The 26,121-nt window shown below is 35.1% G+C and overlaps 1 protein-coding gene across 1 annotated transcript in view; it reads left to right on the top strand.

Moving 5' to 3' along the window:
- Positions 1–18,292, top strand: part of LANCL2 (LanC like glutathione S-transferase 2) — a 30,015-nt gene extending 11,723 nt beyond the window's left edge. The window contains exons 3-9 of the mRNA XM_034416505.3: positions 3,642–3,849; positions 4,718–4,865; positions 7,459–7,605; positions 10,625–10,807; positions 12,020–12,196; positions 13,271–13,343; positions 15,361–18,292. Coding sequence (XP_034272396.1) covers positions 3,642–3,849; positions 4,718–4,865; positions 7,459–7,605; positions 10,625–10,807; positions 12,020–12,196; positions 13,271–13,343; positions 15,361–15,476 — 1,052 coding nt within the window. The 3' untranslated portion in view covers positions 15,477–18,292. The remainder of the gene's footprint in view (positions 1–3,641; positions 3,850–4,717; positions 4,866–7,458; positions 7,606–10,624; positions 10,808–12,019; positions 12,197–13,270; positions 13,344–15,360) is intronic.
- Positions 18,293–26,121: the final 7,829 nt, after the last annotated feature.

Raw genomic sequence — 26,121 nt, forward strand, 5'->3', positions numbered from 1 at the left:
ATATAATATATAATATAATTTCATTTGAAGCCTATTAAAGTTTACACAAATGATCCAAAATTTAACATTTATTTTTGTCATGTTTTTTTTTTTTTTAATTTGATTTATATGCCGCCCTTCTCCGAAGACTCAGGGCGGCTTACAATGTGCTCAGTTTTTAACTCCATCATATAGCTGAAAAGACGCACAAACTTTAAAACCTAAAACAACTTTTTTTAATAAAGAAAAGGAGGGGAAAGGAGAGATAAGAACAGAATTGGGCAGTAATTCTTGATTTGGATAAATTGTGATAATGATCATCTGGGATATAAACAGTTGAGGAGCAGTCCCTAAAACTGGTTGCTCAGATCACTATTGGAGAGCTGTTTCTCCCTACTCTCTAGCCTTGTCAAGAGACTGCTTCCAGGGATTAGCTCAGGGAGTGGCCTGTAAAGCTGGCATTTTGGTAGAGAACATTTGCTTCTTTGGTTTTGTCCCAAACAAAAGTTAAATTTGAAAGCAGATTAGCCCACTCTCTATTATTTAAAAGGGATCAGTATTTTTCAGCTTGTTCCTTCTTAATGGCTCTGGAGGATGCGAAGCAGGCAGATGGCTCTGGAGGAGGAGAGGTGACAAAATTGTAGCGCTTGTGATTTGTTTGCTTAAAAAATGGAAACAACCAAATGCTCATGAAATGTTGCTTTTTAAAAATTATTGCTACTTCTCACTTGCTTTTTTTTTTTAGAAATGTAATAGAACAAAATTCTGGTGCAGGTACCGTGTGTCCCCGAAAATAAGAACCTGTCTTATATTTTTTTGAACCCTAAAATAAGCACTTAGCCTTATTGCCATGCGCTCAAAAACCCGATTGGGCTTATTATCAGGAGATGTCTTATTTGGGGGAAACAGGGTAGTTAACTGCTAATTCATTCCTGTCATGATGAAAGAATCCAAACTTCGGCAAACAATAAGAAATAAGAGGAATCATATCAGTCTCCTAGGACAAGGCTTAGTTTTGAACATGAACATTTAAATACAACATTATGTTAAAATATTTTTGGAGCTTTATGTGAGTTAAATGTAAATATATTCATATTACTTTTATTTTTGGAATTTTTATTCTTCCCATTGTGTTTATCCTGTTCTTGGAGAAGCTCAGAGTGATATATATATGTTGTTATCCATTGTGCAGCCATAGGTTTTGTGAGACAAGCTAGGACAATTGATAGTTAATTGAATTGGGAATCAATATTTTTGTAATAAAGGGCCATCCCCATATAGCTTTCTTTTTTTAACCTGTTTAATTTAAATGTAAAAAATATTTTTGCATTTTAATTATATTTCAATAAATAATATGATTTACCAAAATGCATTATTTGCCTACATACTTCTCTTCAGTGATAAAAAATACAATGGTACCTCAATACTCACTGTTAATTAGTTCTGGGAGGCTCGATGAGTACTAAAAATGATGAGTGGCATCACATTACCTTTTGTGTTAGCTGGGAAGGACTTCCTGTCTGTCCCTTTTCCTATGTCAGCAACCTTCCCAGCATAGCCAACTTCCTGCCCGTTCTCCACAGCAATCCCTCTTTTCCTATCTCAGAGTACCAAAAAGAGTACCAGTCCTGGGACAACATTTGGCATTTGCATGCCAGAACAACTAGACACAAATATAGTTTTCCCTCATGCCATCACTGCTAAACATCTAATTCCCACAGCACTGTCTGAAGATATTTACCCATATAATAGGGCCGTATTGCTATTATCCTTCTTATTTTCTCATCTTACATACCACCTTCTCCTATTCATATCTTATGATTTGTCACTTGTTTGTATCTCATGATTTATTATATCTTTATGATCTATGACTTACTGCTTTGTTGTTTGTATGTAGAGCTTATATACCGGAGATATTTCTTGTGTATCCAATCACACTTGGCCAATAAAGAACTGTTCTGTTCCGTTCCGTTCCATTCCATTCCATTCCATTCCATTCCATTCCATTCCATTCCATTCCAGGGTCAAAATGCATTGAGTACCAAATTCAGTGTTTTGAAGCAGTCAATACAAAGGTACCACTGTAGAAAACAATGATAATTACACATAACTCCATCTAGTTAATAGTAGTATTTTTGGTCTATATGTTAAGCTATCTAAAATATACCTGATTCATTTTGTGGTGTTGGGACGATAACTCCCAAATCCTGATACTGCTGAATGACACCAATTGAAAAATGTTGATCTAGAGCAGGGGCCAGCAGGCTGGCCACCCCCACTCCAATTTTAGCAAAGGGGGGAAAGTTCTGATACGTCACGTGACCACAACGTGACAATGCAAGTTTGAAACCCCTGATATAGAGTAATGGAAGTCAGTGGATTGAAATAAAGTATTCTTTGAGTCAAAGACTTTTGATAATTTTGTGCACATACCCACATAATTTTCTTGACATTAATACAGAAGTGAATTACCATTCACATGATACTTTTCAAATTCTTGATCTAGTTTTACAGCCCTGGTATTCCCTTCAATTATTTATGATATCTAATCCTTATTTTCTGAACAATCAAACAACTACTGCCATCTTTTGAAGCCAATACATTTTCCCACTTGGGTTTGGTAGGCCTAATAGACAAAATGAACCAGGAACTGAAATTGAAACAGAGAAATTGGAATTATGTTGATACCCCTGAATATCTGAATAGCTTGAGTTCAAGTGGTTCTCCTTTTTCAAGTGTTATTAGAAGATGATCTTGGGAGATATCAATTTGACCTTCTTGGGAATTGTCCTGTGAAATACTGCATGGTTGATCTTGTTCCCATTATTTAATATCTATGAAAACTATACATGGATATGCAATTAGCTCTACTAGTACATAATGATTCCCAGTTGCACTTCTTTCCTGAAAGTTCAAGATAGGCTGTTTCAGGAGCTTCTATTGTAGATGTTTTAGTCTGTAATAGTCTGATGCTGGAGAACAATCTAAAGATAAATTCAAACAAGTCCAAGGTCTTGGTGATTACAGCAATAGCACTTAGATTATATATTGCTTCACAGTGCTTTCCAGCCCTCTCTAAGTGCTTTACAGAGTCAGCAGCAGGCCCCCAACAATCTGGGTTCTCTTTTTACTAACCTTGGAAGGATGGAATGCTGAGTTAACCTTGAGCTGCTGAAAAATGAACTGCCAAACTGCTGGCAGTCAGCAATCAGCAGAATTTGGCTGCAATACTACATTCTAACCATTGCGCCAATAAGGCTCTTATATGTGGTTAACCCTCTGGATGAAACTAAACTTTCCCATAAGAAACCTATTTTCATCTGGGAGCCCTACAAGGGGGATTTTGATTAGTTTTGGCTAATAACCAATTGCATCCCTTTCTGCAGAAGAAATCCAACTCTTACAGTTTCCTACAAGAAGAGCACTAGAGAGTTATAGAGAGAAGAGAAAAAAGAGGGCAAGGGAAAAAAGAATAGAAAACTGTAAGGAATTGTTTTTATGCCATGTGATACTTTAGTGGTAGGCCTTGCTCTTAACGTGTTAAATTACTGGATTTAGATGTGTACATGAATGATGCCTGCAGTGTATCAGATATGTGATCAGAGGTGTAGCGAAAACTACCAACTAAATCTTCCATCTTTCTTTCTGTGTGGCAATTTCAGGCATAGCCCTCTTGTATCTTCAACTATATCGTGTGACAAAGGAGCCAACTCACCTACAGAGATCCCTGGATTATGTGAAGAGAATCCTTCGTAATCTCAATGGTAGAAGAGTTACGTTTCTTTGTGGTGATGCTGGACCTTTAGCAGTGGGAGCAGTTGTGTACCACAAGATGAAAAATGATAGTGAATCCAAGGAATGTGTGACCAAGTGAGTAACTGAACAAAAAGACTAGGTTGACTGAATATTCCTTGGTATAAGACTGCCTTTTGGATTGTTTCGGGCAGATGATTACTGGCAAACAGTCCCAGTAATCTCCCAGTAATCCCCCTGTCGATGATGATAGAGCATTTTGTCCTCATGTTGTCCTTTTTTCTGTGCTAAATAATGACCTATTTTAATTTTGTGTGTGTGTCTTAATATTTTTATTCTAATTTTTAAAAATATTCTGGAAAGTAATATTCTGATCTTGAGGCTTTTGGAAAGTCTTCCTGTCATTCAGCTACTTTGAAATTGACAACAGTCATGTTTGAAGAGTCATATGTTTGATGTTTGCATTCTTTATGTTCTTTCTCGCCTCTATATTGGACGGTTGATTGGCTCATAGGAATTCCACTCTTCTATTGATGTTTATATTTAGAATTTTAATCAGTTGCCTGCTAATCCATCCCTGGTGGAAGATTAATCTCTGCCATATTTTTGCAAATAATATCTCTCTGTCACATGGAACTTCTTCATGTCCTAATAATAAGGTTGGGGAGTTTTGTGAAACATAAGCAAAGAGTGATAAAAATGAGATTATAAACATGCTTCATCAAAAATAAATGAGATTGGAATCAGTAGTTTTCCAAAATATCTGGCTGCCAGGGGCATCTATGTCAGAGCTTCTAAAAATTCCAGAAGCTCCTTTCACTTTTACACATATTGCATTATCTACAACATTTTAGGAGGACATATCCTACATAATCTGAATAGAAGTCAAATGAAGATTTACAAGAACCCATCCCATAATTATATCTGAGATTTAATGTAAAAATGAGAGTTCCATTGCATATTTTCTCAATTCTGGTTTGCGCAGACTTTTGCAGCTCCAGAGAATAGTCCTTGCTTCAGATTCTGACCTTCCAGATGAGTTGCTTTATGGAAGATCTGGTTACCTGTATGCTTTGCTTTATCTGAATACTGAAATTGATCCTGAGACAGTGCCACAATCAGTAATCAAAGAGGTAAGGGAAATACAATAAAACCTTGATTTTGTAAACTGTTCAGCTGTCTTTGTATATAGGATTTGTCATCTTTGTATGGGATTTCATTTTCCAAAGAATAAAAAAACCACTTTTCCTAAAGCCTAATGTCATTTGCATAATCATACAATTGACATTTGTATTAATTTACATCATTTGCTTAATTGCATAATTCAGTTTGAATGTTGTAGACACTCAAATTTAAAGGATACCACTTTTCCACAAATGGACTCTTAAATCCAATTGTATACTTTTTCTTTCTTTCACTGATATTCCAGAGAGTTCAACTTGAATTATCTGCTTTGGAAAGAAGAATATTTCTAGATGTTCATGGTGCTTAGTTCTTTTATAGTAGTGGCCAAAATTGTGGAAACCTTTTGGGAAATATGTATTTTTGAGGTTTGATGCTAATAACACCACTTATTTTGGAGTAGTATCATAAAATTATATATAAATATCAATGGAAAGATAATTTAATCAAAACGTAATGCAACAAAGTTTGTTCAATTATCTGTATCTATGAAAAGTTATAGCCAAATAACCAGAAAAAGGAAGCACAACTTGCTTAGGTTGATATCAGGTAGTTTTCCTTCATCTGATTGTAGCCAATGAGCATGAGTATTTAGAGAGCCAATCAGGTGTCATGTTGTTTTATCAATGAGCCAATCAGATCACAGTAGGATTCAGTTATTGATGTCATTTATTGAAGCTGAGAGGAGGACATTTGTCAGTGTGTTATATGATCGCTATGAAGTTGGATGGGTTTTTTTGTGTTCTTTCATTTAGTGAGCTTGTAAAACATAATAAAATTGAAGTAATGGTGCAAAGAGTTGACTGGTCACCCAGAAAGCAATGTAAAATAGTATTATTAAGTGAACAAGGCTACAGTTATAAAGAAATTAGAAGAAAAATTGGTGGGAACTTAACCAAAGGTGGCATTTCTAAGTTTTTGAAGAGGTATAAGGAGACTCAGTCGCTACAAAACCACACTAGTAAAGGCAGGAGAAGGTGAACAACAGCAAGTGATGATAGAAGAATTAAGAGATTGTGTCTATGTGACAAAAGAAAATCATCTGGGTCAGTGGTGAAAATCTGAACTAGCACGCATGTACAAGTGAGCACCATGTATCAAATGTGAGGTGTGCGCGCGCGGAGGCATGAGGTAAGTAAAATAGCATGCGGGCGTGTGATCAGCTGTGGCACATGATTTTTTTTACTTTTAAAGCATTTTTTACAACCTATTCAGCTGAATAGATTGTAAAAAATGCTTTTAAAAGTAAAAAAAAAAGGCTCTAATGATCAGGCAGCTCAGCTGGGATCATCAGGGCCTTTTTAGCTTTTTAAAAGCATTTTAGGTTGTTAAAAAATGTTTTTAAAATTTTATCTTTTAAAAGCCTTTTTTAAAGGAAGCATTTTTTAAAAGAAGCGGCAAGCAGGCAAACTGGCCGATTGGGTGGGCCAGGGATTTTTGCTACCGGTTCTCTGAACCACCCGCCGCCATCGCTACCAGATCGGCCGATCCGGTCCGAACCAGGAGCATTTCGTCCCTGATCTGGGTGTATACAAGATGAAATGGTGCAATGCAATGTGAAGTTGAGTGCAATGACTGTTCGGTACAGACTGCAGGAATTTGGCCTAAAATCTAGAATTCCTCGTAAAAAGTCACTTTTCTCTCTCATTACATTCTTGATTACATTATCTTTCCATTGATACATAATTTTATGGTACTACTCCAAAAAAAAAGTGGTGTTATTAGCCATCAAACCTCAAAAATACACTTTCCCCAAAAGGTTTCCACAATTTTGGCCACTACCGTATAACCCACTTTACCCTCTTTCTGCCATTCTTCTTCTTTGGTACAATGGGTGTTTGGTTTTTTGTTGCAGTGTATTTTGGGGGTGTACAGTATCAAAGGGCATAATGTGTATCAAAGAACATAATGTGGCTCATGGAAACATCCACATTGCCTTTTGAAACCTGGAAATACTCCCTATTAAGTAATGATGAAGTTAAAGCAATAATTTAACTTGATATCAGCTTTCAAGAGCAGGAAAAGAGAATGCTTAGTTTTCAGAAAATTATAGAATATAAATCAAAAGGTCCCATGTATTACTGTTTTACTAGGAGGAGGGGTCTTAACCAAAGATGAATAAGTCTTATTTTCCAGCATCTAGCCTTCTTGAAAAATTACAGAAACTAGTAATAACAAGATAAAATTTTCAGGGGTTCTGAAATAGTCCAGAAATGAAGGAAATTAGTGATAACAAGAGTGCTGTCTGAATAGGTAATGTATCATCATTCCAACAAACTTAGATATTTTAGTATCCCCTGTAGCTAGGTAATAAAAGTAATTTTGTGGCTGATAAAATATTGCATTATATAGAAACAATGACATGATACCTTAGGAAATGTCAAGTGCTCTCTGAGAGTAGACTTGATTCCTTTGTATCCAAAGAGCTTCTTAGAAAAGACAAGCACTGCAGGAATATGTTTGCATTGCTTAGGGAAAATAATAATTGAAATAAAAGAACAATGTACTTCTAGATTGTTCTTTTTCCTCCTCTGTCTGCATAAGGTTGTGGAATCCATCATTGAATCGGGGAAAAACTTTTCCAGAGAAGAACGAAAGACTGAGCGTTGCCCATTGCTGTACCAGTGGCACCGGAAACAGTATGTGGGGGCAGCCCATGGTGTGGCTGGGATTTACTACATGCTTATGCAGGTGATGTTCCATCTTCCAATAGAAGAGAATACCTGTAGGTCAGAATTGAACAGTTGAGCGCTTGATGTTCATTGAGCATGGTTGTTTGCTCGCAGTTCAGATATTTCATTACTCAACTAGGTAACATCATCAGTGCTTTTCTTCTTGGTTGTTCCTTGATTAGCATATTGTTTTTCTGTATGATTTTTTTTGTATGGTGTTAATCCAAAATTGGGGAACCGTCCAGACCATCCAAAATTAGAGAACCCTTCAGGCCATCTTAAGTAAACCAAAAGTCCTAGCAGTCGAAGAAAAGAAAAAAACAAAATCATCTATAAAATAATGGAATAAGGACTGTAACAAGCACTATGTATGGCACCCAAGCAGAAGACTAGCAGCGCACATCCAAGTAGCAGTTAGAAGACAATGAAAAGTCCTTAATCTCACAAAACATAGACAGACTCAATCACAACTTCAGCTGGGTCACTGAGTATCAAAAACCAAGTTAAATTCAAGAATAGTAGAGAATTACTGAAGCATGGCAATTAGACAAATCAACTATCAATGAATGTAGAGATAAACTACATTTACACATCATTCAAAAGAGCCAATAACATGCTAACCCTAATTCTACAGAGGAATTATTGAGTCTGTCATCTGCACCTCTATAACTGTCTGGTTTGGCTCTGCAACCCAACAAGACAGACACAGACTTCAGAGGATAATTAGAACTGCAGAAAAAACAATTGCTACCAACCTGCCTTCCATTGGGGACCTGTTTACTGCACGAGTCAAAAAGAGGGCTGTGAAAATATTTACAGACCCCTTACTCCTGGAAATAAACTCTTTCAACTCCTACTCTCAAAATGACGCTATAGAGCACTGCACACCAGAACAATTAGACACAAGAACAATTTTTTCCTGAATGGCATCACTCTGCTAAACCAATAATTCCCTCAACACTGTCAAACTATTTACTAAGTCTGATCTACTATTAATTTTCTCATCGTTCCCACCATCCATCTCATTCCACTTATGACTGTATGACTGAAATTTTGTTGCTTGTATCCTTACAATTTATATTGATATTGTTTCCTGATTGCTTATTTGTACCCTATGATTATCATTAAGTGTTGTACCTTATGATTCTTGATGAACGTATCTTTTATGTACACTGAGAGCATATGCACCAAATTCCTTATGTGTCCAATCACACTTGGCCAATAAAAAATTCTGTTCAGTTCTGTTCTGTTCTGTTCTGTTCTGTTCTATTCTATTCTATTCTATTCTATTCTATTCTATTCTATTCTATTCTATTCTATTCTATTCTATTCTATGAAGAAAACAGAAAAAAAAAACATATCCTTTGCAGCAATCTACACCAAATAATTGGAGAGTAACACCAGACCAACAATCAAGCAGAAAACAATACTCTATCATAGAATTGCCAACACTGGCAGGATAAGGTACTGAGGGAGTAAATGCCATACTCACTAGCACCAATGATGCTTCCCAGTTGAATGAAAGATCTCAAGCAAATCAACCTCAGCACCAACAATTTCATGATGTTCCAACTGTTCCATGTATTTGTTTTTTGGTCATCTAATTCTCTAAAGGTCACTTTTTGTCTTCAGCTGTCTACTTTTCAGACTATGCTAAAAGGAATTCTCTAATTCCACTTTGAAATATTGCCCTACTGGGAGAGCACAGAGCTTTTACTGGGGAATTATTGTTTGGGAAGGGAAGCTATTCTATTAGTGACTGGCAGTTTCTCAGCATTGTGGAAAAAGCCATTTATCCCTGTTCAGAACCATTATAAATAGTGAGCAAGATGATTAGTTAGTTTTGGAGGACAGCTCAGGCTTGGCCCTGGAGCTTGTGTCTAAGTTCTAGAATGAACACTCCCTCTCCAGTACTCTGATCCTGCACTCAAGACACTTTTGCTGTTTCTATTAGTCTATTTCTTGTTGAGGGCAAGAGTTTAAAGTGGATCTAAAGCAATACAAAGGGAAGCCCTGACTGAAATAAAATATTTGCCATCAATTGCCTGCCCAGAGCAAAGTTGTTCTTGAGCTGCTGCTTTTGCATTCTGCCATTGGCCAGTTATTGATATAAGCTGGGCTGTTAGAAAAGGGAAAAGGTATCCACATTGGCTCCAGACAGTGGGTTGGAAACAAAGGATGAACACATTGTGGTCGGACCCCAAATGTACATCTGTGCAGGATAATCCACATTATGAAATTTAAAAGCTTAGGATATTATAGAAAGAGGAGGAAGAGATGACTTGGTCCTATAAGTAGTAGCATATATGAGATACAAACCAAGGATCCTGATTTGTTGCTTCCAATTGAATCAAAGGTAAGTAATTGAATTGCTATAGCCTTCATTATTACTGACTTGCAACCCTGTTTTGTTTGTGTACCACAAATCAAGAGCCTGGGTTTGAGCTTCAGAATGATATCATATTCTTTGTTTTGTCCATTTAATGATTAAATGAAGAAGCTGCTCATTTATTCTTCAAGTCCCATAAGAGATGTGAATGTTCATGCACATCTTGACTATGTATTGTGACCCTTGAATCCGGATTTCAAAGATTTATAGAGCTATTTCACAGCAAATATATATTGCTGCATGAGGAATTTCTGCATAGTAGCTTTGCAATCCTAGTTTAATGTGCAAGCCAAACCATTTGTGTTCAAGTATTTTACTATTGCAAAATATGGAAGCAGCAAATATGTGGGAAAGCTAACATCCCTCTTGGTATATCTTAACAAGTTATTATTCTACTTTTCACAGAAAGCCAAGTGAATCATATTATTCTTTAACAATATTTTTTGTAATGCACAAAGCAATGCAAAGTGAGCAAAGTGCAATTTAGATTTTATTTTAACTGTAATTAAACAAAGATAAGTTAGGGCATTTATTTTCCAGATCTTCAGCATGGATATGAGGTTCATCAAAATATGTGATCAAAACACTTCATTTTTATGACAATGTATTATTTACCAGGTGAAAAAACAAATCTTATTTACTTTTGCAGCCAGCAGCTAATGTTGAACGGGAGACATTGATGGAACTTTTGAAACCAAGCATTGACTATGTGCGGCATAAAAAATTCCGATCTGGGAATTATCCCTCATCCTTAAGCAATGAAACTGACAGGCTGGTGCATTGGTGTCATGGGGCACCTGGAGTCATCCATATGCTCATGCAAGCTTATGAGGTGCGTCCTTGTTTGACCTTGTTTGATAGTAAAAAAATACATGATTTGAAATGAAAAGTAATTTTTCAAACTTTTAATATTAACCTATATAGCACATACTCTCCATTCTTCCAACACTTTGCAGTGTTGCTTTATAAAATGTAATGTAGTTTTTATTCTTCTGTTTCTTCTTCAGATTAACCTTAAAATTGAGTTAAGTTACAATGCTTGCTTCCCCATAGTTGAGACAAACTGTTTTAAATGAAGTTTTACCCAAAGCTGCATTCTGGCTGTTTCTTTTATTAGTTCTGTAGCCTGAAACATACAAAATCTATATTGAATGTTATAAATTGAAGCTATATCTTGTTTTGAGAAGCTTTCAGTTTGGATTTAGACAATGGGGTGAGACAGAAGACAACAGATAAATTACATTAGAACTTTGAAGTCTTTAGCTGAAAATTCGCCTCATCAAAGAAGTTGGTTTTTTGTCAGCCTCAGTACCTTCACGTGCTCAGGTAGCTGTGAGAGTAATGGTACTGAATAGGGCTTTTGCAAGCAGTATGAAACACCTGGATGACAGTTGATGTGGATGAGCAATTCTGCAAGGATGTATAATCTCTAAATGTAGATATTCTTTTCCGCAAAGAATACTCTTTCCTACATAAAAAAAAAATATCCCCTTGCCCAGTTTCATGGCAAAGCATGTTTCATCCCTCCACAAAGAGAATGCAAATAGTCTCCAGAGATTTCTTTGCACAGGTAGTCCTTGCTTTATGTACGACTGGTAAACATTCCAAGCTATGACAGACACCCCCCCCCAAAGTTGCTTACAACCCAGAATAACATTCCAGTGACCACCTCCCTCCCTGTACTTACATGACATTTTAGGCATTCAGCAGTGCCTCACATTTATCTCAGTTTGCAGCATCCTGTGGTCACATAACCACAATTAATGATGTTTTTTGCCAGAAAGCAATGTTTACTGCCAGCTTTTAGCAAAAAAAATGCCCCATAGAGAACAATGAGTTTGCTTAACAACCATGATGTTCACTTAATGACAATTACAAAATCAGGTATAATCATGTGGTAACTCATTTAAAAATCTTCATGGCTAATGACCATAATTGCAGGCTTAATTGCAGTTGTAAGTAGAGGACTACCTGTAATTACAAAACCTTGTGCTGAGGTTTGGCAAAGAATGGCATCTGATTTTATGCTTCTTTATATCCACAGGTTTTCAAGGAAGATAAATATTTGAAGGATGCTATGGAATGTAGTGATGTCATTTGGCAAAGGGGATTGTTGAGGAAAGGATATGGAATCTGTCATGGGACTGCTGGAAATGGCTACTCTTTCCTGTCCCTCTATCATCTTACTCAAGATAAAAAGTATCTTTACCGAGCTTGCAAGGTATTTTTTTCCTCTTTGTTTAGAAAAACACTAAACCCCTGTTCTTCTTATTGATGTGTCCCTGACAAATTTCTGGTTTTTTAGTCAAATCAAACCAGAACTCCTATATTCCCATATTCAGAAAAAAGATTACTGCATAAAAGTACCACTTGGTTTTCTAACAGAAGGGCTTCATAAATCAAGATTACATAGAACACAGTAATCACAATTTTCTTTTAAGTCTTCTAGTTGTATTAAATGAAGAATTAATTTGATGGCCTTCTGCTAAATTATTGCCACCTAAAGGGATAGTAAGGAAAGCAGAAGTATGCCCAGAATCTGTATTATTATTGCAGAAACCAACAGAAAAATATGTATTCAGAGGTGCAATGTAGGCTGCTACCAGCCAGCCATGTTCCCTTCCAAAGGGTTCCATTTCATTTCTCAACTCAACTGCGCCCAGTTTTCCCCATTTCCACCCCTCCCCCCAGCCAAGTATTCAATCTCTATTTTCCACCTCAGTTGCCTGTCTCCTGAAGGTGATTGGCGAGGTAAGCACAGGAATTCATATTTGCAAATTTAAAAGATGCTGCTAATTTGGTTGGGTTTGTTTGTTTAAATGCAAAAGTCTGCCACAGAATCTAGTTAGCATTTGGTAATAGAGGCTATGGAGAACAGCTGATTTTCTTCCCAATTAAAAAAAAGTTTCAATGAGGATAACTGTATTAGGTTTTTATCTTCAGTCATTTTAGTGGAGGTATGTTGGAATTAAGGAGCAAGAGTGTGCATGATAATGTTGTTGATAATATAATTTATTCTTAATATAAATTTGAATTTAACTAAATAATGGTCCAGCCTAGGGGTGGCCCCTATTTTCTGACAGTGCAGTAGTTGAATTTCTGAATTAATGACCTCTGGGTCATTTGTTGCTCACCAGAGCTCATTATATAAACTGCTGATCATTTTCTCTTTAGAGTTAATACTAATAGAGATTAACATCACTATATAGTCTGTAATAAGTGCAGAGCTACATATTTATTTAGGTATATTATTTAGCAAGAAACTTACTAATTCTCTTATTTGTCATTTTCTCAGTTTGCTGAATGGTGTCTAGACTATGGTGCACATGGATGCCGTATTCCTGATCGACCCTACTCATTGTTTGAAGGTAAGAGCTTGTTTTTTGAATTCTGTATTTAATAATCATAAATTTGCATCATAGGACTATAAAGCTAGGTTTGGATATATGTAAATTTCTGATAAACTGAGTGGGCTGCAACCAAAATACTTGTATCTGTCAAGCTCTGAATAACAGCCTTAAAGCATTGGTTTTATATTACAAAATGCATATGAAATATAGATATGGGATATCAGAATGTTAAACAAAGACTTGCATTCCAGATGGGTTTGGTGTGTAACTTCTAGAATTCCCAAGTATTTCCATGGCATGTTGGCTGGAAATTTGCCAAGATTTAATCCAAAATTTCTGGAAGGCAACAGATTGAAAAAGGTATTTGGATTTAGAGAAAAAAATTCCAACTTCATAGATCCAGATGAGTAGAAAATCATTGAGGTGGATGATAGTGTACAACTATATTCCCTTTTCCATCACACAGCAACATTGAAATTAACAAGGCCTAAGTAAGTCTAAGTAAGTAAATTATTTTCAAAGGCTTATTTTCCAGATTTATTTAGAAGTAAATTAAAATTCACAAACATAAATCTCTGCCTTCTCAGAAATAAGTCCAATGGAGCTCAGTGGTACTTTCTCCTAAGGTAATTTATGCTGGTGTTGCCCCTAATAGCAGATAAATCTATGCTGTCACATTTTCTTTTAGACTGCAGACTATCCTGAAGCTTATATTTTTTCCATAGAAAACACATCCCCAGGATGAAATATAGCCAATCCAAGATCCATAGGACTGAGGTGCCTTTCCCCTACCAGTCAACAAGCATGCTGCTGCATTTTGCATCAACCACATTTTCTAAGAGCTCTTCCAAGGCAGCTCAATGTATAGCTACCTTGCACTGGTCTAGTTGTGTGATGATAAGAGAATAAATTACTGACATCAGAGCCTCCTGCTTCAAAGCCCTTATGGCTATGGCCTCTATTTGCCCATCTGAAGCAAATTCTCAGCTTGCAGACTTGCTCTTTCAGAGAGAGTGCCATCCCATTAAATTTAAATTAAATTAAATTAAAACCAGATCTGATAGAAAGCCTTTCTAATAAATCATTCTCCTTGAGTTCAAGCTATTTTGTTCCTTTCCTAATCTAGCAATCTCCAAACTTTGCCAAGCTCTCAACAGCATCTCTGACTTGACTCAAGCTGAAAATATATAACTGCATATCATCAGTTGATGATGGCTTCTCCCACAGACAGACTTTCTTTGTGATTGAGTGTAGGTGTTTAAAAAAAAGATGAAAATGACCAAACCCTGGCCATTATACAAGGGAATATCCATTGGGCCAATCTGCCCTATCTACCACTCAGAATAATATAAATCCATTATAGAAAGGATTTATCTCTCAATAGATATCCAGAAGGATACTATTGTAAATGATACTGAATTCTGTTCAGAGGACTAGGGCGACCCTGGAGCACTTTCCCTCCATCCAGATCTTGGCATACATCATACACCAGAACAACAGTGCTACTCCCATTCCTGGGCCTAAATCGTGACAGAAAAGGGTTCAGAAAATCCTCTTCCTCTAGAGCATTTACTTACTTACTTACTTACTTATGTACTTACTTATTAAATAATTAACTTATTCCAGGAAGAGCTCTTGCAGGGATTCCCATGTAATTCTCAATCAGCATAATATTGCAATGGGCAAGTTATGAGTTGATTTTTTTTTTTAATACTCAGACTCTTCCAAGAACATACCACCAGATTTCAGCACTGTAATTTCTTTTTTTTTTAAGCGATAAAAAAGTAAGATACTGGTAGGTATTATGTTTCCAGGAGGGGATTTGATGACCCTTGTGGTCTTTAACTCTTCCTCCAAGTTGTGACCTCTGTATTAAAATTGTTAGTCTTAGGTAGGCTTGCTTAACATCTGTACATCTTCATGAGAAAGGATTGACTTAAAACTTGTCCAGTTTCTCCCCAAAATATCTGCCACCATGCCCCTGGTTAAAGTTATGAATGAAGATGCCACATTTCTTTTGAACTTACTTTTTCAGGTATGGCAGGAGCTATCCACTTCCTTTCTGACATCTTGGTTCCAGAAAAGTCTCGCTTCCCAGCATTTGAACTTAGTCCCCAAACGAAAGAAAACAAAGAGGAGTGCAACAGCTAAATGGGAGCTGAAGGTGGTACCAGAGGCAACATGACTGCCGAGTGCCTAAAGTATATTGGATCAATGTTGGAGTCTAAACAGCAAGATGCAAGAAAATTTTCTTGCTGCCCTTCAATGGACTGCGTTTATCATTCGCGCATGAATGAGAGAATTCCATACCTTGATGTTTCCTTATAAGAGATATCTTTAACAGTGACAAAGAGCAAATTTCAGTTTGTTGGGATGTTTCTTGTTTGGCTTTCAGTTGTCTCTTCAGGTCTTTCAAGTGTTTGCATGTTCTTGGTGTTCTCTGTGATTTTCCTCCTTGTTTGTTGCAAAGCTGAAAAGCATTCTGTAATATCTAGTCCTGTTGTTTTTTCTATGCATGACTGTACTAACAACACAGTTCTTTCTGCAGCTGACAAGTACATGATGACAATAGGACCAGTCTGTTGGACACAATAAATGAGAGAAGCAGGAAAGGCCAGATACTCAAGTCACAGAATCCTTTCGCCAGGAAATAAATTCAGAGTTCTAGAGCATTTTGTTTGCTCCCATCACAGTACAGCAGTTTTAAAGTCCCATGTGCTTAAATTGCCCTGATCTCATTTGACAGAATTTAGAAATACTCAGTTTCTAGATGTATTATGCCCAACATTTTTACAGTCATTGTTTCCTTCCATAGGGAATATTTTTATGATTTATTTCGTCAACACTATATTCATTTCTCTGAAATGACTGGAATCTGTGGATCCAGATTATGGGGGCAGTTTAAGTGCACCGCAATTAAATAGGATAACATAATTTCCCTCTTTTTTTCTTTATTATACTTGTCCTACACCCAGCAATTCTTGGCTGTGTGGAAATGTTTCTTTGAAATTTGTTCAGTTCACACTTTTCTATTTGGAACAGACTTATTGCCAAGGGATAACATATGCTGGGTTACTTCTTTGCTGTTGGATCTAGATTATAAATCTTAGTTTATGGAGGGGGGAGAGGGACCTACCCCTTTCATAGTATTGCATATCTGTATTTGATTATTGTGTTTGGCAGACAATCAAACAAACCAAAGAAAAAAAATATTCTCATTTGGTTTCTCAATGGAACCTAACTAATACATTCTGATTAAGAAGGCAATGATATAAATATAAAAATATATGCATTGTCAAAAAAACCCCACCACCATATAAATGTCATTTTTGTCATTTCATTTTTTTGAAACTTCATTTTTTTTGCATCCTTCCATTCAAGAGCTACATAATTGAGTAGATCACTTAAATTGAACTTTCTCAATAAATAAATGGTTACTTTTCATCTTTATTATTTCAAAACTTCTTTAAAAATCTAAATAAACAAGATTTGTATACCACTTGGAGGGAGAAGACTACTGTTAAAATTAATCCAAAACTTTCCAGTCACTGAAAGATAAACTCCACTCTTTGAATGGATATTTAAAAGATGTATCAAACTTTTCTGATTTTTGTGATGGCCATTGTATTGTTTCTAGTGTAACATGAAGGGGTAATTTCACAGTAACATTTTTTGAAGGAGAGATGATGGGCCTGGGAAGAAAAAACTGCTTGCCAAATATTTTGCAGTTCAGATTTTTCAAAAAAAAAAAAAAAAGACAGCAAGATACAGAACAATTGAACAATTATGTTTGACCTGCCCATTTGTAAAAACTTGTAAAAACTTGTAAAATGACAGATTCCAAAATTTCCCCAAAAGTCTGACGTGGAAAATTACTTTTCACTGTTTCTTGATTGCATTGCATTATAGATACATTACTGTGCTTATTCCACAGGTGTATTTACCTTAAGGAAATTTGCAACACAACACCTTAATATCAGAAATGCTAAACTGTACTTCTCCAGCCTGAGACACTTCACGTTTCTCATGCCAGCTGTGTTTTCTGAGAGTTTAGTTCTAACACATCTACAATGAACTAGGCTGGAGAAGATTTACTAAGTAATTTCCATCGTAACTGGCAGCTCAAATCCTACAATTGAATCTTTTATATACTTACTGTTACAACAGAGATCTATTTCTAAGTGCTTAGAATTTTTAGACCTGCTTGGAAGAGCAATTATCTGACAGAAATATATTATTGAGAATTTTTTAAATAAGGAAAACTGAGTTGTCTTTGAAAACGCTGCAATTTTTTGAGCTACCATGTCTGAATATTACCTTGTTTTAAAATGTTCGTAGTTTGCTTCTAAATGAGTTTGCCGAGAAATGGGATTCCCCCATTTAAATTTACTGGACTAGCTTCTGACTACTAAACTTAAGTCAGTTATTAATCTCAGAACTAGTCAGACTATTGATTTTAAACATAGTTTTATGGAAGCTTCTAAGATGATTTGCTTTACATCTGATTTGAAAGTATGTTGTAAATTATTTGTCAACTGAATTCTGCTCATGAGAATTAGCCCTGAATTTCCTTGCAGGCAAAGTATAGAACTCACCATGGTCTTTTGCAGACTTTTAGTTTAAATCAATCCTTCCTTTTATATGAGGACTTGAACAGACAAGTCCAAGTCAAAAAAGTGAAGTTCTGCCTGTCAACTGTCTATAAGTGAAAAGACAAATGTGAGTTGAGTAAGTGGACGTTCATGATACTATGAGTAGTAGGTGGCTGAGAGGTAGACAGTCCATTTCCAGGATATATACGTTAGGGAAATTACAGAAAACCAAAAGGATAAACTGACATTGGCTAGGAGGACAGAAATGGGTTGATTTATATCTGCCCTAAGTTGGTACACTACTTATGTATTCATTATTCAAAGGCGGCTTTTCAGGTCAGATTCTATTTGGGCTATTAAATAGATGGAAATGCATTGTTGTCGTCTTTGTCTTCAAAGAATGAGTATTGGTTAATTTAATATCCAATTGTAAGAACTATGAGAGAAAGTAGAAATACCAAACTCCAAATTTCATCCAAAATTAACTTTATTTTGAATGAAATAGCTTGTAAACTACAGGTTTGCACAAGTAGCTAATCAGGCAGAACTCTAGCTATTATTTATATTACCATTGCTACTAATTTGTATTGAAATCTTACTAGCTGGCCCTGTTGCTTGTATGTTGTTAAAAAAAAATTCATTCCTGCACATGGTTGAATTATGGAATACATGAGTTGGTGTTTGTGAGCAGGATTGTTGCCATTGTCTAATCTGTGAAAAAGATGTGTGGCCATACTCCTGCACCCAATCTCTCCAAGAACGAATGCAGTTATTAGATGTGACAGAAACCCAAAGAGCTGTGCTATAGAAAAGTCTCATTAGCAAGCATAACCTCTTGCTTTGGGAGCCAGCTTGCAGGACTTCTTCGCATGCCTGCTCCAAAGGAACACTCTCCCTTGCATTACTTAGGTGGGATCTGACAGCTAGTACAAAGAGGCTTATTGATGTCTACAAAGTAGAGATTGGGGCAAAATATTAATGAAGGCCCCATTTGGAACAAAGCTTCACTACTCTGTCTAGCTGTGATTCCAGACATGATTAAAATCTGGCTAATTAGGTCTTGAATGATAAGGAATGATTATTCTAGGAAGAATATTATTTGAGGCTGAAAGTAAGCCATGTATGTTCACTGGAACAAAGCACTGTCATTGGAATCTCATCTAGCAATACTCTATATTTCTATAATCCTTTAAAATTCCCCTATGCATTGGATTTATCTTATGTGCTCTCTTTCAGCTTAATCAAGTATAAATGCACTTGAATCCAGTTCTAAGATTCTGTGTGTGTGTGTGCTTTTGTGTGTGTGTGAGAGAGAGAGGGAGGGAGGGAGTGTAAACACAATTGATATTCTCTTCCATGGGAAAATTTCTGGTTGTACTCTTAAATACAACTCTAGCATATCATTTCTATTTAGGTGGATTATTCTTCCATGAAATTAACCTCCTTAAGAGTTACTTAGGATGAGTTCTGTGGGTCCACCTATTTGTGACTTTCTCAGGATTCAGAATTATTAAAAGGTTTAAAACTGTGTTTTAACCTTCATAGGTGTGTTATTGTGAAGATACGCATGAAAACCTTACGAAACTATAATTTGTGTAAGGCTGTTCACATTAGTAAGCTTGACAATAGACGAGCAATCAGTACTCTGTGTCCCTCGGTTCAATTTTACTTATTTACAGAGGAAACAACCTCCAAAGATCTAATAATGCTATGAAAAGAACAGAGCAAAATAGATTCTATGCAAAGCAAGAATCAAAATATCCAATATATTTAATTAAGATTTACTTCTTTTCCAACTGTGTTCAGAACTCACTAGAACAGTAGCTTTATTATAAGATGTAATATAAAATGTAGCCAAAGAATTGGAGCAAAAAGAAGCCTATTTCTCAATAAACCCCCAACTCAATACCAAAATTAGACAATTGATCAAGCAATCTCTCAACAACCTAACCAAGAAATATAAAAGCACAAAAGAACAGTGCAGATGAAAAGAAGTGGATTGCTGCTGCTGCTGCTGTTACTGTTGCTGCTGCTTATTAGACAGACAGATTAACAGAATTGGAAGGGACCTTATAGGACATCTAGTCCAACACCCACCCATCCTGCTCAAGCAGGAGACCCTACACCAGTGATGAAGCTCCCACAACTTCCGAAGGCAAGCTGTTCCATTGGTTGGTTGTTCTCATTATCTTTTAATTACGGGGCCAAATTTATATATATCTTTTTAATAGTATTTTAATGTTTGTAGTCTATGTTTTTATTTGGCTGTACACCACCCTGAGTCCTCCGGGAGAAGGGCGGTATATAAATTTGATATAAAATAAAATAAAATAAATAAAAAATATATTATCATAAAGGCTAAAATGCAAAAAACAAAAGCATAGGTTCAGCACTAACAACAATAAAAAAAATAATGGTGTACAAAAAGAGAAAAAGATGATCCAAATAAATTTAACATATAAAATCCAGCCCAGATGGGTCTGAAAAAGAAAGAGATAGCAGTAAATTCTCATATATATAAATTACATAAATAAAAAAGAATAAATTACATATATATAAAAGAAGAAAGAGAAATAATAAATTAAGCTAAACATACTGATCTTCAAATCCCTGTTAACCATCTGTTGTTGTATTTTAACATATAGAAAATCCACAAACAGTTTCCAGTCTCTTACAAAGTTGTTGTCTAGTCCATTATCTCTAATCAAAGCAGTTAATTTTGCCATCTCTGCTAATTTAGTCAATTTCAAAATCCATTCTTCAATAATCGGCATCCCTTTTTCTTTCCAGTGTTGCAAGTACAATCCTCGCAGCTGTCGCCATGTGAAGGAATCACACCCAAATTGTTTTTTCAATTGGCTTGTCCATCTTATTTAAAAGAAAAGCTTCAGGTTTCATGAAGATGTGTATCTTAAATATTTTCTCCATTGTCATTGTTGTCTATCTAGTATGTTTTCACATATTTGCAAGACCACCACAAATGATAAAATGAACCTGGATTTTGACTACATTTCCAGCACTTATTAGAAATCCCTTTATATTTTTTCACTAGTCTGTCTGGGTCAAATACCAATGATACATCGCTTTATAAAAAATTTCTTTCAAGCTTTAATTGAAGGAGAGAGAACTCCAGAATTTACCAGAAAATTCTAACACACTTAATCAGCTAAAATTATTGAATAACAAACTTGTTGATTGTTTCAGCTATTGAAAAGAAACTTAAATATACAAAACAACACTTTTTTGAACATAAAAATAAACCAGAGATATGGTTCGCATACAAACTAAGAAAATAGACAGAAAAGATAAGATTAAAGATGGGAATAAGATTTACATGGATAATAAAAACATTCAAATATTTTTTTGGAAATATTATACCAATTTATATAAAGCACAAGAAATCTCTTTGGACAGTATGGAGAATTAATATATCAACTAAAAATCTTCCTAAACCATCAGAAAACTACAAGCAAATTTTGAACAGTCCAATAACAACTTTTGAAATAATAGAAGCAATTAAAAGAGGTAAAACACACAAAACTCTAGATAGCCTACCAAGTGGATTTTATGAAAGTTTTGAAGATCCACTACTTCTTTCGATGAAGAACTTGATGAATTCTATTCTAGAAGTGAATTCTATGCCAGATTCTTAGAAGATGCCTACATTTCTTTAATACCCAAAGATGGATTGGATTTAACTTCTGTGAAGAATTACAGGCCAATTTCCCTCCTTAGTAATGATTACAAACTCTTTACATCTATTTTAGCTGAAATACTTAAACATTTTTTACAGGATTATATACATGAAGACCAATGTCGTTTCTTACCTAAAAGACAACTAAAAGATAACGTAAGAGTAATTTTGAATATAATTGAATATTTACATAGTGACAAACAGTGACAAAAAATTGCATTAATCTTTCTGGATGCATCCTCCCATGCTTCCAAACGACACAAGCCCAACATACCTCCTCATCCAATTGTATTATTGCCAGAGACCCAACACAATACAGCCAAAGAATGTACAAAAAAGCTTGGACATCTCACAGAATGGACTGAATATTCTATCAACTCAACACTATGGTGCTGCCACAAAATCAAAGACCTAAAAATAGATGCTGAAATTCATCAACCTCTGCTTCATTGCTAATTTAACAGACAAATAGAGCAACAAATCAGAACACTCATGGAATCACTACTCTCATAACTCATAGCAATCTCAATAGCAGAGGCTAATGCAGTATCTAGAAAATACAGCCCTCCCACACATACAGCCAAAATTATGGACCTGGTATGCAGATGACACCTTTGCCATAATGAAAAAGGTACAAGGAGAGAAGAGATGTGAAACAATCAATGTCATCCTCAATAATATTATATTAATAATATTAATAAGAGAAAAAGAAAGCAACATATTACTCTTCCTGAATATCCTCAGCAGAAGAAGAACTGATAGCAAATTAGAAGTGCAAATCTATGCAATCTTTGCATTAACTAAATAACAAGCCAGTTTCTCACAAGGGGAACAGTGTAAGGACATTATTCATATGAGTACATACACATTGCAGCAACTAAGAACACCAGAAAAAGGAAATAGACTCCCTATACAACATCTTCCAACAAAATAGATACCACACAACTTTATCAAAAGGTGCCTGACCACTCAACCTATTTCAGGACAACCAATACAAGCTATGAAAAAAATAACACTGTCATATATTTAAAAAATATAAAAAACAACCAAGAGACTATTACAACCACATAGCATCAGTGTAGCACACAAATCAACAAAAGCCAGCATCTCAGAAACCATCAAACAGATCATTACAATCAAATGGCATCACCATAGCACACAAATTAACTAAAGCCCTCCAAAATATCTTAAGTAAACTAAATGACCCAGTAGCCAAGAAAAAGAAAAACAGGAGTCATCCATAATACACAGTGTAAGGACTGTACAATTATATACACAAAAACTGGCAAGGGAAGCTACTGTATTTAAATAGGAAACAAACTATACATGCACTGATTATGTAACCTAGTCAAATAATTAAACTTTTGCAATCAATCAACAAATCTCAGAGAGCACCGAGATCTCCACATGTGATATAATCTAATAATAAAAACATAAGAAAAAACTTCAATGAAAAATATTTGACATTCAATTTCAATGTATTGAATAAGATTTGACTATAAAAATAAATTCCAGACAATGTTAACAAGGAAATTAACAATTTAAAAATTACAACAAAAACAGTTTAAAAATTAACAGCTTTCAGCACATACTGACTAGCTTAAAGCTTTGAAGAATGCCTACCAGCTATAGAATTCAGCACATTAAGAGAGGTACTCCTGATTTATCAGTTAACCTATGCGGCTTTAAAGTTGTGCTATTTCTGAAAATATATACAATCATTAAGTGCAGTGAGGCAACTCAGACCATATTATAAACAAAACTGAAAGCAATTCATTTTAAAACAAAGACTAACTTTTACTACAATCAGCTCTTGAATTATGAAACAAAGATGGGCAGCACTTAATGAACTCTTATAAACCCAACTCCTAGATTCCTCCCAAATTTTAAGTATGCACCTTTCTAGTTTTCTAAAAGTTCTGCTAAAAGAAACTCACAAAAGCTAAATAGTAGAATGAGAAAAGGAGAGGCTATAATTCAAGCCTGACAGCTCAATAATAAATCAGGTTCTCTCATACCAAAATTAATTCAGCCTTTGATATCTCTTTTTGCTGCCAATTAACAATAAATATTGTGCTTAATTATTTTAATGATATGGTGGTTCTATCAGACATGATTCACACATATTTGCAACCTAATAATGTAGCAGCCAACCAATTATGAAAATGCAGGTGAACTGATCCTATCTTATTATTGTATTGATGGAACAGAAATTGCTTACATAGTATGTAGAAAGCCAAGATAGATTTGATTTGCGCTTCTCAATTCAACCCCACACATGTCTAAGGATTGTTATCATGGTAAATGTGGACTATAGGTGAAATAGACACATAACTATTATATTTCTGGCTACTACAAAACATAATTATTTTAGCTATACAAAACATTCAAAAAGGAACTACACAAGATGTATTGGCATGAGCCAAGTAGTCCTCAAAGCATTAGAGCAGATGTTTCCTTCGGAGAGATTGACACAATCATTGCACAACTTTTCCCATATACAGTGAAGTATATTATGAACCCGTATTAACAGCCAGAAAAAAACCCTTTAAAGATACCACATTCATAGTTCCAGAAGAGGCTGCTGCTTTAACACTCCAAAAAGAGGCATAATTCTTATGTCTATTACATTTTATGAAATGTCCTTTTTAATTTTTTTGTTCAGGTTAATAATAATAGTAAAATTCTGCAAGTCTTTACACATATTTTACTGGCTTCTGGGGAGCAACAGGGAAAGTGCTCTTTATAACAACTGAATTATCTCAGATTGAATCTTATCTATATGTTTAGCTTTGGAACCAGTCTCAACTATTCTGGCATTGTAAGATTTTTCAGAGTGCTAAGTGCATAAACTCTTAAATGCATAAAGTCTTAAATACATAAAAATGAACTATGACAAAAAGAGATTAACCTTTTTCTTGATGTGTTCATTTTTAATATTTTTTTCCATGTGATCCCATCCCTATCTGCACTTAGAATAAACACAGCCCAACATTTTCTTCATATTATAGTTTGTGTGATTAATCAAAGTAATAGATGCTATGTAGCATTTGCAAAATGTTTGTAAACTTCCTCTGTAATAACTTGAGAACCAAACTGTTCTCTTAAATTACATAATAATGACCCACAACTTTTAAAAAAATGATTAAGATTTATGTACTGGAACTTTTATATAGCTAGAGTATCTCTCGGGATATATAACAAGGAACTCACCTCAACATATATAATAGAATATAAAAGGATGGCCTACGTTTTATTACTTTCTACATGTTTTTAGAAAACTATAAATAGTTTTTATGGTATATTTGTATCTAGGAAACTTCTTGATAAGTATGATTTTAAAAATAACAATCATTCAAATAGAATAGAAAAAGATTTAACATACATACAGTCAGAGGTGGGATTCACTTACCTTCCCTACCGGTTTGCAAATGTGAGCGTACGCACTCGCGCATTAGCTTCACTCAAGTGCGCCACCTCTGCACATGTGCACAGCCTTCTGTGCATGTGCAGTAGTCACACATTATGTCTGGCTGGGTGGGGGGGGGGAGCCTTCCACAGTCGCTGCTACTGGTTTGCACGATCTGGACAGAACCGGCTGAATCCCACCACTGCATACATTATTGTATTGTATTGTATATATTGTAAGGTCTCTAGTCCTTTTTCCTAACCTTGAATTCTCAAAGTAAGTCTTGCAGCTATACTTTGTAAGTTAATTCTTTTGAATCAGGTATGTAATTATAACTATGCTACTTTTTATAGGCTTTGAGAGCAAAACTAGAATGAATGATGCATATAATTGAAAATTGTATGATTGCAGAGTCTGAATTTTACAACCACATTTTGTACCTTCAATTTAATTGTTGTTTTCTCAATAGAAAAATCTTGTTTTACATTGAGAAAAATCTGGAGCCTATCAATAGATCACGATCTGGTAAAGGGAAAAGGGTCAATATGTGATCATTTCTCCTTGATATCTTTAGGACTTAATTTTGCAAGATAATAGATAAAGTTCCCATTAATTCAATTTGTACTAATGGCTTTTCAGTTTATTGTTTGCTACTTAGTGTTTTTAAACTTTCTGAATTTCAGAAAGAATTTAACTGAAATTTTATTCTGCAGAAAAGCTACTGCAACAATAATAGTTCCTTTCTCAAATACTGAAGATCTATATATAATAAAAGTATTTTTTCAAGAACTGGGGCATCAATTGATTTTTTTTTTAGACTTCATAACTTCCTTAGTGTTCAGTAGTTGTTACTTTCCTACATTCAATATGTATTTTCACTATAACTGACAAATCATGAATGAAGGTTCTGCAGGCTGAACATTGCAATCTTCTATGTTTTCAGATAATATTACATTATATACATTATGGTATTATATTATCTTTGATCCTGTCAAAGTTTCTAACTTAGCACAGCAATTGCCCCTTGTAATTAAAATTAAAAGTAATATTCAGGGAACAGTACATAAAACATATTGCTGAGCACATTGTAAGCCGCCCTGA

The sequence above is a fragment of the Pantherophis guttatus genome, chromosome 4 (genome assembly GCF_059756535.1).
Source record: "Pantherophis guttatus breed Tessera chromosome 4, ASM5975653v1, whole genome shotgun sequence".
Classification (NCBI taxonomy): Eukaryota; Metazoa; Chordata; class Lepidosauria; order Squamata; family Colubridae; genus Pantherophis; species Pantherophis guttatus.